Genomic DNA, 15482 nt, shown 5'->3' on the forward strand with positions numbered 1-15482 from the left:
TAAGGTTAAAGTCTCACCTCCACCACGACACCCAGGTCTCTGACATAGTCCTTCTCCGTCTGAATCAGCTCATTCAGAACAAACCTGAGTGGAAAAGAAGCAGCAAACAGACCCATGAGACACATCACCACAGCCAAGATCGTCTGTTGGTCACTACGGTGCAGAGGAAACCAGGCTGAGCTGCAGCTCTCACATTCGTCCTCTCATCGCTTTGGCTCTCTGTTCCAGTTCCGGGTTCCGCGGCTGGACCGGAGTGCTCTGCTCTGGTGGAGATTGAGATGGGAAGCCCTGACATGCTCCAGGCTCCGTGGGCTAAAAGCAGGACATCAGATTACCTCAGTTAAACAGTAGTTCAAGAGGTATTCACCAACGTGTACAATGTGTTTCCTGCCAGCAGGGGGCAGCAGCACCAAAGCTTCATTTGTTCTTACTGGGAAAGCTCAGCTGGTCCCCAAGCAGAGACTCAACCTTATCACACACCAACTGAAACACTGATAGTCAGTCTGGGACCCAATGTTCCTTCAAGACTCCACGGGCTATTTCCAATTTTCAAAACACGAACTTTACAGTAGAAAATTAAACGGCATTTTGTCGTAAAATTCTGGGAGCAACAAAACTGCAAAACAAGACGAGTGTTATGCTTTTGAAAAGTAAAAGTTCACACAGATAATGAGAGAAGAGAACAGACGGGTTTTCCACAACATAAAGAACGGCCGGAGCAAACACCAGACGTAGAGATGTGGACATGTTGTTACAGACTGAAAACTGACCACCAATCCATCATGTTCATCCCCTAAAAGCAAGCGGATCAGCTTGGGGGGACACCAGGATGCTTTATGTGGCTGACTGTAGGATCTGATCAGATCTACTGAAAAAAACCTTGACCCAAAAATAAAATGTCTTTTCATGACGTGTTTGTGGGAGTTTGCTTTTGACCTGCACCCCACACCCAAAGCAACAACTACTGCAGAGCCCAACGTCTCACACACAAAGAAGCAACAAAGAAACAAGCTGCGTTCAAGTCAACAACTCACCATGTTGGTTTTAACCAGTTTTTCTATGGCACTAACCAGCTCTGCAGCACTGGGCGCCTCAGAAGACGACTGCAGAGATGTTAGCAAGGACTTGGAGGGGAACAGAGGACAGAAGGAGAGAACACAAGGAAAGTTACAGCAAAGCCAGATAAAAGCAGAAACAACAGTCAGAAACAAAAAGGAAGTGCTCATCTGAACTATCCTGCATCAAACAGACTAAATCCTAACGTGTGTCTCAGAATATTTAGGAGTGAAACAAAAGATGAGCAGAAATGATGAATTTAGGTGCAAACCACCTCAGAGGGACAACGGATGTAAGCAAACATGTGGACAGACACTCAGAACCTCTGTTACCTTGTCATCCTGAGCTGAGGGGTTCTCAATTATCTTCATGGGGGGAGGAAGAGGAAGGTGCGGCTCATCCTCCTGTTCCTCCTCCCCTCCGCTCTGCATCCCAGAGGGCCCTTTAGATAGCGGGTTTGAGTCCTTACTGCTGACTCTCTGAGGGAGGAGACAAAGATGTTGATGAGGAAACACTGCTGACTGATTTGTCCACAGTATTAGGTGAGTTTATACTTCAGGCCAAACCGCACTAGGATGCCATAAGTCTTCAGACCCAGCTTGAGGGTCTAACTTCACAAGGCATCCCTTAAAGGCATGCTACGCACCTTTTTTGTATTTTTAATAATTTTCTTGAGCCAGTACGTGCTAAAATGACCCTTTACAGGGTAATGAAAAGTCTGTCAGCCCCCTCCATCCCCTGTAGGCAGGCAAATAGTAAAGTGGATAGCCGACATGCTAGCGCTGCAGTCTGCTTCCAGCATTGCATGTTTTAAATCATGGACACAGCCAATTTGTTTCATTTAGTGATGAATCACTCCTGTTCACAATAATGGTGGCTGGGGAGATTTTTCAGCAGTTGGATTAAGGTAGGGTGACCGTATTACAGGAGAGCTGTGCCTACCGATGACGTCGCACTACGGCAATGCCACACAAACCACGTTAGGACCCATTTCTTTCCAGGTGAATAGCTGAAATTAATATCAGATTCTGCCAACAAACAGGCTCTAATACAAATCATATGTAAATATTTCCATCCATCCATTTCCTGAACCCGCTTTGTTGACGCGGGGTCGCTAGTGCCCATCTCCAGCGGTCAACAGGCAATCAGGCAGGGTACACCCTGGACAGAGAGCCAGTCCATCGCAGGGCAACACAGAAACACACAGGACAAATAATCATGCGCACACGCACACACACACACACACACACACACACACGCACACGCACACGCACACACACACACACACACACACACACACACACACACACACACACACACACATCCACCCCTAAGGACAATTTGGTGTGACTGTGGGAGGAAGCCGGAGTACCCGGAGAGAACCCACGCATGCACAGGGAGAACATGCAAACTCCATGCAGAAAGATCCCAGGCTGGGAAGCGAACCCAGGACCTTCTTGCTACAAGGCAACAGCTCTAATCACTGCACCACTGTGCAGCCCATATGTAAATATTTAGCATATTTATTGCAAAATCTCATTTTTATGCAGCTTTAGTGCTGCAACAATGTTTTATTAATAATAAATTATTATACCTTTAGTTTTACTACAGCATCGGTACACTTCCTGTGCACAGATTGTTAAGGATGCTTGTTTCAGCTGTGAGATTAGACGATAGGGGCAACGATTTAAAAAAGTATGTCATGGAAACTTTCGGAGAATCCACATTTATTGGCTTTCATATGGTTTTATTACTGACAAATTTTGGTGAGATTAGAAAAGAAGCAGGTGACACGGCGTGTCCGCCAATTTTGTTTATCGTCGGGGGGTGGGGGGGTGGGGGGGTGTCAAGCCAAAACTGCAGAATCTTCATGTAACCCTCAGGCTTCACTTTGTTACCACCCTCCTGTGACCTTAGAAGACATGTAAAAATGTAAACATTCATATTACAGAGATCTGTTAAACAACTTCAGTCCTGCTCCAGTCTATAAAAACTTCAGTCATTTTGAGAATGTTAACCCTTCAAAATCTTTGATTACTCAATGTCATTGCTACAATTTATAAAGAAAAAACCCACAAAAACATTTTAATTGTTTTTGTTTTCTACACCTTGAAGTTCAGTGAGAGAGAAACTGCTTTTTTTTTACTGATGTGAGGTCAGGTTGACCTTTTGACTTCATTACAAACAGCAGAAGATCTAAAAAACAATGTTTAGACTCTTGTCTGGGCCTTATATGGAGAACTGAATTTATGTTTGTTTATGTTTATGTTTATTTATTTAGCAAACACTTTTATCCAAAGCGACTTACAATTAATAACCTATAGGGCATGTTGTGATGTGTGGGGGAAACCAGAGTACCAGGCGGAAACCCACGCATGCATGGGGAGAACACGCAACTCCACGCAGAAAGGCCACAGCCGAGTTTCGAACCTGCAACCTTCGTGCTGTGCGCCGGAGACCTAAAACCTTTTGTTTTGTTGGTGCGGCTTATATTGAGGTGCGCTCTATAGTCCGGAAATTACGGTACTCCTGTCACACAGAAAGAGGAACTCCGTGTGTTTACTTTCCATTATGTAAATGGAGATCAACTGCTGAGCTTCAGGATGCCGAGGACCAGTCAGATATGATGCTCTCTTCATGTTCAGCTTGAATACATTCAGAGTGGAGGTTTGGTTTTGTGTATGGGTGGGGTTTATCTTGCTTGGGTGGTTTAAGCTGCAGCGAAGGTCATTCAGGTCATTTGGGTCTGACTTCAGCTAAAATTGTTTGTGCTTACCTCATCAGTGTTGTCATCCTGCTTACTGCTTTCATCTCGGCCTGAACCTGGTCCTGCAAAGAAAGAGACGAGGGCATTCAGATGAAGACGTGACCTTTCAGTAGGTCTCAGCTGGTTCTGGTTCTAAAGATGCGCTTAAATGGATCTAAACTCATGAAGCAGATTAGACCAGAGCTACACTTCCCACCATCTCACCTGGCTTCTTCGGTTTATTGTTGGGGAGCTTTTTGATGGAGCTGCCTTGGCCGAGGCGGCGGACGGGACTTGTCAGCCATTTTCTTAGAGTGTTTCCAGAACGTCTGGGACCAGGAGCGCTGGACTGCAGCGAGTTGAGGGAGGGCTGTGGCTGCAGGTTTGCCACAGATTCACTCTTCCCCTCAGAGCTGCTGACATGGTAGTTTTCTGAAAGACAAGGAGAACCCTCTGTCATACGAGGAACAAGTGATAATAAAAAGAATAAAACTCGATGATGTGCAGTAAAGTCCTGGCGTCTGAGCTGCCATCTGCTGACTTTCACGTTAAGCTGAACATTTCCATTTCCTCTGGATTTTGTGTAACTGCTGACATCTTCAAAGTTGTCATGTCTCAATGGCCAAGCTAACTATGATGTCGTAGATACAGCAGGTATATCAGAGATGTGTAGAATAATCAGCACCACAGGGAGGATCAGGAAGGTCCTCACTAAAGCTTCATTCTCAACTTTCAGAACATCAAGAAAATGAACTGGTCCTAATATCAGTGTTTGGATTTAACACTATAATGGCGCGGCTGGGGACCAGCTCTTGTGTGTGTGTGTGTGTGTGTGTGTGTGTGTGTGTGTGTGTGTGTGTGTGTGTCAGCAGCAGTCATGCGTCAGGTGGATCAGCTGCCCTCACACAGCTCTGGGCTGTCTGAGTGGATCCCCTAAGATGCTGCTAAAATGTGAATTCTTTCAAACTTTAACATAGTTCTTTATAAATAATTATTTACGGAAGAAGAAGAAAAGGAAGAAGAAGAAAAAGAAAAAGAACAGGAAGAAGAAGAAAATGAAAAGGAAGAAGAAGAAGAAAATGAAAAGGAAGAAGAAAAAAGAAAAAGAAGAAAAAGAAAAGAAAAAAAGAAAAGGAAGAAGAAGAAAAAGTAAAAGAAAAGGAAGAAGAAGAAGAAGAAGAAGAAGAAGAAGAAGAAAAGGAAGAAGAAGAAAAAGAACAGGAAGAAGAAAAAGAAAAAGAAGAAAATGAAAAGGAAGAAGAAAAAAGAAAAAGAAGAAAAAGAAAAAGAAAAAAGAAAAGGAAGAAGAAGAAAAAGTAAAAGAAAAGGAAGAAGAAGAAGAAAAAGAAAATGAAAAGGAAGAAGAAGAAGAAAAAGAAAAAAGAAAAAGAAAAGGATGAAGAAGAAGAAAAATAAAAGGAAGAAGAAAAAGAAAAAGAAAAAGGAAGAAGAAAAAGAAAGAGGAAGAAGAAGAAAAAGAAAAAGAAAAGAAAAGGAAGAAGAAAAAGAAAAAGAAAAGGAAGACGAAGAAGAAAAAGAAAAGGAAAAGGAAGAAGAAAAAGAAAAAGACGAAAAAGAAAAGGAAAAGGAAGTAGAAGAAAAAAGAAAATGAAGAAGAAGACGACGAAAAAGAAAAAGAAGAAGTATATGTAAAGTATAACAAAGCACAGATGCTGACATGCTCATTGTTGCTGATGACGATCCTCAGCCTTCCTCCCATTTATGAGACGTTTCCTGATATCAATGAAAAGTGCTGCTGAGAAAACATGTCAGGGTCAACATTTCAGCTGTGTGTGTGCGTGTGCATGTGCGTGTGTGCGTGTGTGTGTGTGTGTGTGTGTGTGTGTGTTTGTCCACAGAGACAACAGAAGCCTGACCAGAACGTCTCCTCCTACAGAGACGGAGCTCCACCCACCTCTGGGGAAAAGTGCGAGGAGGAGGAGCATATTCCGTAATAATTATCATGTTTCTTTACAGTTTTAACCCGTTCCCCACCAGCTCCAACTAGCAAACACCTCCATCACCTCAAATTCAGGCGTGGTTTGATCAGGTGAATCCTGTCTGGTTTTATTAGAAGATTAAATGTTTTTAATTTTTTTCACTCTCAGACATTCGTAGAACCGTTGAATGTGTTCCATCTCAGCAACACATGATGTCAGAGTGGAGCTGAAGCATCCTCATGGCCCTGAACAGCGACAGCTTTGTGAGGTTTACAGGGACTGGAAGCGTTTGTTTGGAATAAGCCACCTGAGACAGGTGCACCCCTCCACTAGATCCAGATGTTTTTAGTATTTGTAAAAGGAAAACTCAGATTTTGGACAGAAACACTGGATCGTTTTGCACATAGAAATGTTCTGTAATCGAACCGGAATGACTCGTCGTCACATCAGAACTCTAAACCACCCATGAAGGGTCCGACTCCAGTTTAGCTTTTATTATTGTCCCAATTAATGATTGAATATGAAGAGCAGAGATACAACATTCCACTGGTCCCAATGACTGAGGGACTCAGACGCTGCCCCCATTTGAACAGTGAGTACTACAGCTGTAGTACTCAGAGTGTAGTACTCAGCCAGTTGGGTCAGAGCCAACAAAGGAAGCTTTTGTTCTGCAGCCACAGAAAGACAGAGAGTCTACTGTTAAAAGTAACATCACTCACAATCTTAATCACGAACACAAAAGCACACACACACACGCACGCACACACACACACACACACATGGAATGCACTCACACACACAAACATGAACACACACGCAATGCATGCACGCACGCATGCACACGTACACACACACACACATGGAATGCACTCACTCACACACACGAACATGAACAGACACGCAATGCATGCACGCACACACACACACACACACACACACACACACACACACACACACACACACACACACACACACACACACACACACACACACACACACACACACACACACACACACACACACACACACACACACACACACACACACACAGTGAACCTGTATTTACTGAACCACATTCCTCGGAATGCAGAAGGAGTTTTTGTGGCTACACTTGGCTTGTGACCCGCCCCCCGCCCTCACCCCCACAGGCCTATCTGTCACTGACAGGAAAAGACAGTAATCTGGGCTGATGACATTCCTCTCATTCCTCCCTCTTCCCTGCGCTGTACGTATCCGATACAAACTACAGTGGCTCTTAGAGAAGGAGGAACAGCAGCCACTCAAAAACCCAGTCAGCAGGTTCCTTTCTCACTCGTCACTCACATGGAAGTGAAGTCATACCGGGGTGTGATGATGGAGCTTCAAAATCAAGATCACATGCAGTGAGCCCTTCTACCCGGCAGAACCACGGCCAACACGCCTCTGATCTCCAGTTTGCTGCCTGCTAAGTTACATTTTTAGTCAGATGCTCTTTACTCCCAAAGAACAACCCATCGAGTGTAAATATGCACACACTGGTAAAGTTACAGCTTGTAACAATACGATCAGTAAGTAAGATGATTATAAACTGTTCAATGGTTCCTGAGCCATAGATAACTAAATGATAAATGAGCCACACTGGTACAGCGCCTCTCAGAGTCACAGGACTCCAAAGCGCTTTACACTACAGTGTACCATTCGCCTATTCACACATACATACGACCACCACCGGCAGCTGTGGTGGGTAGTAGGAATGAACGATTTTAGGAAAAGATTGAATTGCAATTTTTCTAGCAGAAATTGCGATCTCGGTTCACTTCAACGATTTTCTGCAAACAAAGGTCCAACACTAGCCTGCCAAGCCATCCTGTAGATGAAGTGAAAAGATGGTCTAGATTCTAATCTAGCACAACAAATCATTCACATTAACATTTACTATTTAATCATACAATAAAAACAGTTAAAGCTATTCATATTCTCTCCCACTATTATATATTTTTTATGTTTTAATGTGTTTGTGAAGCAACTTGTGATTTTATCTAGAGAGGAGATTTATAAAAACATAGTAGTTTGTAGAAAATTGCTGCTCCCAAAAGGAACAGGATATACATTACAGGACGATTCGGTCGTGGTAGAAGTGTGAACATTTTTAAACTACACTTAAATGCAGATTATAGCACTTAAAGTCTGTATGATGCATAGATCATTTAGTTTAACTTTGATGTTGTTTATATAATGGAATTGAATTGAAGTTCTGACCAACATCACATTCACACATAGGTTCCAGACATCACCTTTAGTTCCATCCACTCACAGTAAATAATAGTTAACCACTTTGTCAAGTTTTAATTGTAAAATAAATTCTTACTTTTGTAAACCTGACTGTTTCCTGAATCTAAAGGAAGTGTGTACAATCCCCTAATGAATAAATACTCCTAGAATCTTCTGATTAAACACAGAAAAGACCAGGCAGGGTTGATATTTTATATTTAGATAGAGTATCACAGCTTAATGGTCACAAGCAGAGGTAAAACTGAGCTAAAGTACTCCGTTTACCTAACCCTGTTATGTCTTCTTATATCTGACATGATAACATATCAGCAAAAACATGCAGAGTCCAGAGTCTCCAACTGCTGAGGAGACAAACACTTAGGGCACCAGCTAAACACCAGGTGGAAACATGCTGCTCAACATTTTCAGGCCCTTTCCAATTGGTCTTGGGACCACCTAAGATGGGCCATGTTATGGGTATGGTATGATGATGGTGGAGAACAGTTTCACTCAAACCAGTTCAGGTACATTCTGATCATAACTTCAGTCTCTGAAGTGATGTGCCGAAGTCCAGGGTCTGAGCTGAGTTAACATTTAGCTACACAAAAGTACACACACACACACACACACGCACGCACGCACACACACACACGCACGCGCGCGCGCACACACACACACACGTACATGTCCATGGGTTTTACCAACTACTGACTGGCTAACGACCAACATGCAGCGCTCATGTCAGTCCTGACAGACTCTCTGAATGAAAGACACTATTATTAAAAAGTAAACGTGGTGAACTGCTTCGTACCAGCTGAGTTTCAGATTTCAGACTACACAACATCATTTAATCTGATAAACAGACACAACCAGTCCTGTAACTGTAGTTTTCTGAGTGCTGGACACACCTGAAGGACTCCATACTAACTAGGAGTCTCCAGAGCTCCTCTAAAAACACATCTGGCTCAGGAACAAAGGCCAGCTTTAAGGAGCTGCTGACTGCTCCAATGCAGCTGTGTCAGCGTCAGCAGACACAGCTCACAGATTCCAACTCACACTCAGACAGTTAATGCCATCTTCATCAGGAATTAGAAGACTACATGAAGTTTCAAATGTTTAAAAAACCTCCGCCATGAAAATAAAGTAAACAAACCCGCATGAAACCTCTAACTGTTCCAACCACAGCTTCCTGCACTAATCCGAATAAAAAAAATTACCAAACAAAAGAAGCTAAAAAGTGTGTGGAAATAAAAACAACTTTTTAAAATGAAAACACCTTTTTATTAGAGACAAATGTATTGTGGTTGAAACAGTTATAGTATAATCAAGGTGAGAAGGCAGGGAGGCTCCTAGCCTGGAGACTCAAAACACCCAATCAGACAGAGCCATTAACTCAATTACACTTGAAGCAGAGATGGAGAAAATGCTGTAGCTCCTATACATAGAAACAATGCTTTTGCCAAATATCCTAAAACACCTGTATAAATCGGAATACGCTGAAGATCAAAATGTGCAGCATCGATTGTTAGGTCAACTGCTATTCCCAATCCTGCCCGAAGATGCTAGAAATAATCTCAACACTAAGCGGATTATAGAAGAAATCAGAGAGAACAGTGGTAAGGCCCCGGGCCAGAAGGACTCCTGATTGAAATAATGATGATGACAAATGCCCCGCACTTGTATACGCCTTTCAGAGCCAGAGGACTCCAAAGCGCTCTACACGCATCATTCATCCATTCACACACATTCACATGAGATACAATGTAGCCACAGCTGCCTTGGGGCACAGGACGGAGGCGAGGCTACCCAGCACCATCGCCGCTGGTCCCTCCGACCAGCACCAGCAGGCAAGGTGGGTGTCTTGTCCAAGGACACGACAGCAGAATTCTCTATCTGGAGCCGGGATCGAACCTGCAACCTTCTGATTACTGGACAATCTGCTCTACCTCCTGAGCTATTGCTGTGCCAGCTATGCAAGAGATTTTCTGACAAACTATTGTGACACTTGTTTGAAATGTTTAATCAGTGCCTAATATGACGTTATATTAGTGCAGCTACTTATTTATTTATGTATTTTTTAGCTAAGGACACTCCTTCTTTGGTACAAATTGAAAACAACAAAATGGATCTGCCATTAAAATCATATAGTTATTCAAATGAAACAAAACAATTACTAAACAATACAAAAACCCCTGTTGTAAAGCCTAATTTATAGTTCTCCGTCTGCGTTGTGACGAATGCAAGCAAGCAAGCTTGTGATTGGTCAGGACGCCGCTGACATCTGCAGCTCCGCCATTACGCCCTCAAAAACATAAATAGAGCCGAAGATATCTGGTGGCAGGCACGGAGCAGCCAGAAAAATACCTTGCGGAAAAACTGTAAAATATGAACGTTTTATGCCCCCGTGACTAGAGGAGCAAAAAGATGAACAAGCATTTTATTTATGGACGGCAGGTTTTCCCCCAGCGCTTTATAAGCCTGGCGGCCCGCCAGGATTTGCTTGTCCACCCGCCAGGCTAAGCGCCATGCCCCGCCCCCCTCCCCTAACCTACCGTGCCTACTGACAGGAAGGGCGCAACAAAACTAGAGACCTCCACTCTACTGTTGAGAAACAGCAGCGAAACGTGTGCAACCCCAACTCCAACTCTCAAGGAGGAGCGCTGTGGGACGGAGCGTGCAAGCAGTGGTTTGACCTTTGCCCTTTGAGCGTAAATGACCTCTTTCCTCAACTCAGCGTGCAAAGGATGCAGACTCTGCTTGGATGTTGATACCACAAATGACACAAGCCTGAACCTATTCCACCATGTTGTGGAGTTGCTAATGTGAACAGTTAGCTTCTACTAGCAGAGATGTGCTCTGCTCTCTTCTTTTCATAAGTCAACTCAAGCCAAGGTGGGCAGGGCCATTAATACTAATTCCCGCAGTGATGTAGAAGTATCTGTTTTCATCTAATGTCTTTTCTGTGGCTAATGCAGGAGATGGGTCTGAAGAACATTTTCAATTTCAGCCTACATATGCAGCTCAGAGTGGCCGATCATGTTTAATAACAAAACTAGTTATTTGCCGTTTTCAGCACACATGACCTGCAAAACGATCATGAAGCCAGTCTCAAAAAGAGTAAATGTGCATCTTTAAGGATGATTAAATAATTATGGTTAAACTAAAACATGGGCTGCATTGTGGTGCAGTTGTTAGCACTGTTGCCTCGCAGCAAGAAGGTTGCAAGTTCGAAACCCAGCTGTGGCCTTTCTGCGTGGCGTTGCATGCTTTCCCCATGAATGCGTGGGTTTCCTCCAGGTACTCCGGTTTCCTCCACAGTTCACAACATGTCCTATACGTTAACAATTGTACGTCACTTTGGTTGAAAGCATCTGCTAAATTAATCAACATAAACATAAACATTTCCTTCTGGCTTCATGACCATGATTGGCCCTCGGGTTAAAACTCCACCCATTTTGCATTAGTGAGCACGGCTCCAGATTTACAGTTGTATGGGATCACTTAACCCTTCATATTGCAAATTACCAAATGTTTTCAAAGTATTCTTTAAATCTGGTTTAGCAGACTAAACCTGAAACCTAAGAAAACATTTAGTAAATAAAAACATTTGGACAACGTTACATAAAAAAGGTTAGATAGTGAAAAATATAAATAGGCAAGAAAAAAAGTAAATGGAAGAAGAAAAAAGTGTAAAGTAGAAACAAATATATTTAAGTATGAATTAAGTAATTAAAAAATTAATAATTTTAAGAGTAAAACTGCTCAAAAATCTAAGGGAAATCCAAAAAGGTTGAAAGTGTGGACACTATTTTAAAATGTAGTAAATATAAAACAGGAAGTTGAAAAGCATTAAATTATAAACAATGTCTATTAATTCTTTGTTTTTTTAAGGGTCTCCCATCAGCATCCAGTAACAGTAACCCTTAACCCTAACCCACAGCCCCCCCGATTCTAATCTTCATCACCTAAAAACTCAAGTCTTCATCAACACATCAGCTAAATGAGCAGCTGACGGGTTGGGTTTTGTTTCTGACTGGTTCAGTTTGTGGTTTTACAAAGAAGAAAACATTGCTGATTGTGTGGGAAAGGATCTATCTACCAGCCGTGTGTGTTTGACTCATAACCACAAAGTTTAAAAGCTACCAAACATTGTAGATGAAAATGAAGTTAAATGCATACAATTGTAAAATATTTATTTAAAGCACTCCATTTCATTTTACTGACAAATGAATTTACAGAGGGATTTAATAAAATCAGACTTCCAGGTATCATCAAACGCACAGAGAAAAACCTCATCATCAGAACAAGTGAGATCATTTTATTAGTTTGGCTTCTGGTAAAAAAAAAAACAAAAACAAAAAAACGAAGTTTAACTCAGAGTTTTAGAGACAGTCCAACAGCACCCCTCCTACCTACTCATCATGAAGTCTAACAATAGGTACCACTAAGGCAAAAACCTCTGGTCAACAGGAGGCAGCAGCTTTAAACCACAAAGAGCTCTGAGAACTTTACATCCAGAAACCAGAAGAGACCTACGGTGCCCGTCTGGTGACATTGAGATAAAAGCATTTACTCGTGGCCACAAGATTACACAGGTGATGCATCGTTTTCTTTCAGCACCATGGCCAGACGGCCACTGTATATAAGGCGTATCCCTCCTTCTCTGTGGTTGTTTGTAGTGACTGGCTTACTTTCATGCGTTTTTGAATTACTTATTGGTGTATTAGCACGACTGTGTCACGATGCGATGTCGGTGGTGGTGGACCCATGTGTGGTGGAGCTTGACCAGGAGGCAGAAATGCAGCTCAGGTGAAATAAAATGGATTTAATGAATCATGGCAGGTAGGATGAAACCGCAGGAGCAACATAACAGGGTGAAAACACAACGATGATCCGACAAGGGACAAGTGCAGAACAGGGGGTATAAATACACAAGGACAATCAGGAACACATGGGCAGGATAACAAGGGGCAGGTGAGTCCAATAAGCAACTAATTAGGGGTAGACGGGACCAAGAGTCAGAGGGGTCGGAGCAGATCCTGACAGACTATGCATCTGTGAAAATTAAACTGCACAGAGCACCTGTCGCAGGAGTAAGTACATTCATATTTCTGTACTTTATTCAGCTGGTTGAATGGAGAGAAATGCTGTGTCATTTAACTGCTTGGTCAAACATGTTAGAGAGGCTGCATAAGAACCCTGAGTGGGTGTCCAGGTTCTCCCGTCTCCTGTCTGAGAAGAGCAAGCGGCTGGCTCTTCCCGCTTCCCGGGACAGCCAGGGCGGCTCCCAAGCAAGGCTGTAGTCATGCTGGATCTCTGAAAGAGACCACAGAAACACTGCAGCTCTTTTTGTTGACACAGCTTCACTTTTGAGTTGCTCAACTGCATTTTTCTACACGAAAATCTCGGGAAAACTTTGTCAGCGTTGGGTTAGCATGTAGCTAATGTCCCCCTAATCTGCTCCCAGAGAAGGGACCATCAACAACTGCGGACACGTGGATCTTTCACAGCAGTGGACCAGCAAAGCTCGATATCCCCGGTTCATCTTACCTAGTTATGATTTCGTGACTAAGCAGGTCGGAGGTGCCTTTACTTTGGAGTCACTCTACCGCTATTTTCTAGCTGAAAACGTCCGGAAAACTCTGTTAGCTTTGGGTTAGCATGTAGCTAGTGTCTGAATGTAGTTTTGACTTTAGACATGGCGTGAGGGCCGCGCAGGGGTGTCTTTACAGTATGTTTACAAAAAATATGTTTAAAACTCTAGCCTTTTAACATAGCGTAACATTGTTTTTGGATGGTAAAAAGTGCAGGGGACCAAAGTTCACTTTGGAAAAAGTTTGAGTGTGTGTGTGTGTGTGTGCGTGTGAATAGACTGGCTCATCGCACAAGAGCCAGTCTGCCATGTGGGTGAGCTAGCCCTTCTTAGCTTCTTTGACTAGCTAAGTTAGCTAGTAGCTACACTGGTTCATTTGTTTCAACCCTATTCTAAATGGAACAACCCCACCCTCAGCTCCATCTTTTTCCCCATTTTTGGATTGTGTGGAATGACGGGACCTGTGACACGATCAAAATGGCGGTGGTGGGAACCTCCCATTGGGAACAAAAATGTATAAGTCGAGCCTATGGACACAAATAGTCCAGTATATATACACATAAATGATGTGGGCATCAACAAAGCATTTCACCGGTCTCTCTATTAATTCTCAGTTTGCCTCCAACAGTCCCAGTTCACAGCAAAGTCAGACAAGAATGCGAAGCCAGGCGACAGAGAAAAATACACTAAATGGTCAGGGTTTCTAGTTCTCCTAGATCACCGGAGCTGCGCTTTAGCTACAGGTGTTATGAAGGGGAAAGTTAGCCTGCCCCATCACGGGAACGTGCACTGCTAAATACAGCTTCTGGGAGTAAACAACTTGAAGTGAGAGCAACACTGCTACTTTAGAGTATATTCATAATATTAGCACGTCTTTCAGTGCACTTCCCACAAACGTGAAATTCAAAGGATGACTGACGTGTTTTCTTCTTATTTTAATGCTTTGCTGGCAGGCAGATATCAGATCGTTCTCATTATTAGACTTTAAAATCTTGTTTATTGTACATATTCAACAAAATTACGCCTGGGAAACACAATTAGGACACACATTTACCATGAGGTCAAAAACTTGTCCCTACATTGTTTCCTGCTCTGCGAAAACCAAACTTCACACAAGTTATAAAAAGGTAATCTAAACTCAAAATAAGAGCTCTAGTGGGTTTCTGGCATTGTTACCATGAGGTACCAGGAGTCCAAAAGCCTAAAACGGGTGAGACAGCTTTGGGCGGTGCTGGAGGCTGACATCTGAATACAATAAGGTGAAACTTTCATTAAGGCACTTCAGAACGAAAGTGGGGAAAAAATGTGGCATGATGCCCAAAGAAGCACGTGAGTTTGTGGTTTTGTCACATGACTAAAGTTTCGGTCATTAATGAAACAAAAGCATCAAACATAGCTCCGTATAATTCCATATAAAAGTTACACAACAGTGAGATCCTGGTTTTAGGGTTTGTGATCAGAACCCAGGAACGTGTGAGCAGCTCTCTGGAAAACTGTTGCAACCAAGAGCCCCGTCTCCTTGCTGAGACGCCACATCCCAGCAGCCATCTGCACAGCAGCTATTCTCAAAAAATACCAGAGTCCAGTAGAATAAGTTTTAGTGCCAATGTCTGCGTCACAGCCTGCACACACCCTGTGCAAGAGCAGGCTGAACTGCAGGAAAGACGATTGCTCAATAGAATATCTGATTCTCCGCAACGACAGAGAAGCTGTCAGCTTCCTGTTTAACGCTTCATTTTCCATTCAAATCACCAGCAAAGCCATTTATAGATGACAAAGCTGTCTCTCTCTGATACGCACGCACGCACGCGCACACGCACACGCACACACACACACACACACACACACACACCAAAAAGTAGCCATGGTATGTGTGTGTGTGTGTGTGTGTGTGTGT

The 15482-nt window shown here is 43.0% G+C and overlaps 1 protein-coding gene across 6 annotated transcripts in view; it reads right to left on the reverse strand.

Annotated features, from left to right (window-relative positions):
• kalrna (kalirin RhoGEF kinase a) overlaps positions 1-15482 on the reverse strand; it is a 210746-nt gene that overhangs the window by 36375 nt on the left and 158889 nt on the right. For 5 of the 6 annotated variants that reach the window (XM_054746558.2, XM_015965717.3, XM_054746559.2 and 2 more), the window contains 6 exons: positions 4028-4234; positions 3833-3885; positions 1389-1535; positions 1035-1124; positions 194-312; positions 18-84 (listed from right to left, as the gene is read on the reverse strand). In XM_054746558.2, the coding sequence (XP_054602533.1) occupies positions 18-84; positions 194-312; positions 1035-1124; positions 1389-1535; positions 3833-3885; positions 4028-4234 (683 nt within the window). The remainder of the gene's footprint in view (positions 1-17; positions 85-193; positions 313-1034; positions 1125-1388; positions 1536-3832; positions 3886-4027; positions 4235-15482) is intronic. The other variant, XM_015965718.3, reaches the window with a different exon arrangement.

Source organism: Nothobranchius furzeri, chromosome 14 (genome assembly GCF_043380555.1).
Source record: "Nothobranchius furzeri strain GRZ-AD chromosome 14, NfurGRZ-RIMD1, whole genome shotgun sequence".
NCBI lineage: Eukaryota > Metazoa > Chordata > Actinopteri > Cyprinodontiformes > Nothobranchiidae > Nothobranchius > Nothobranchius furzeri.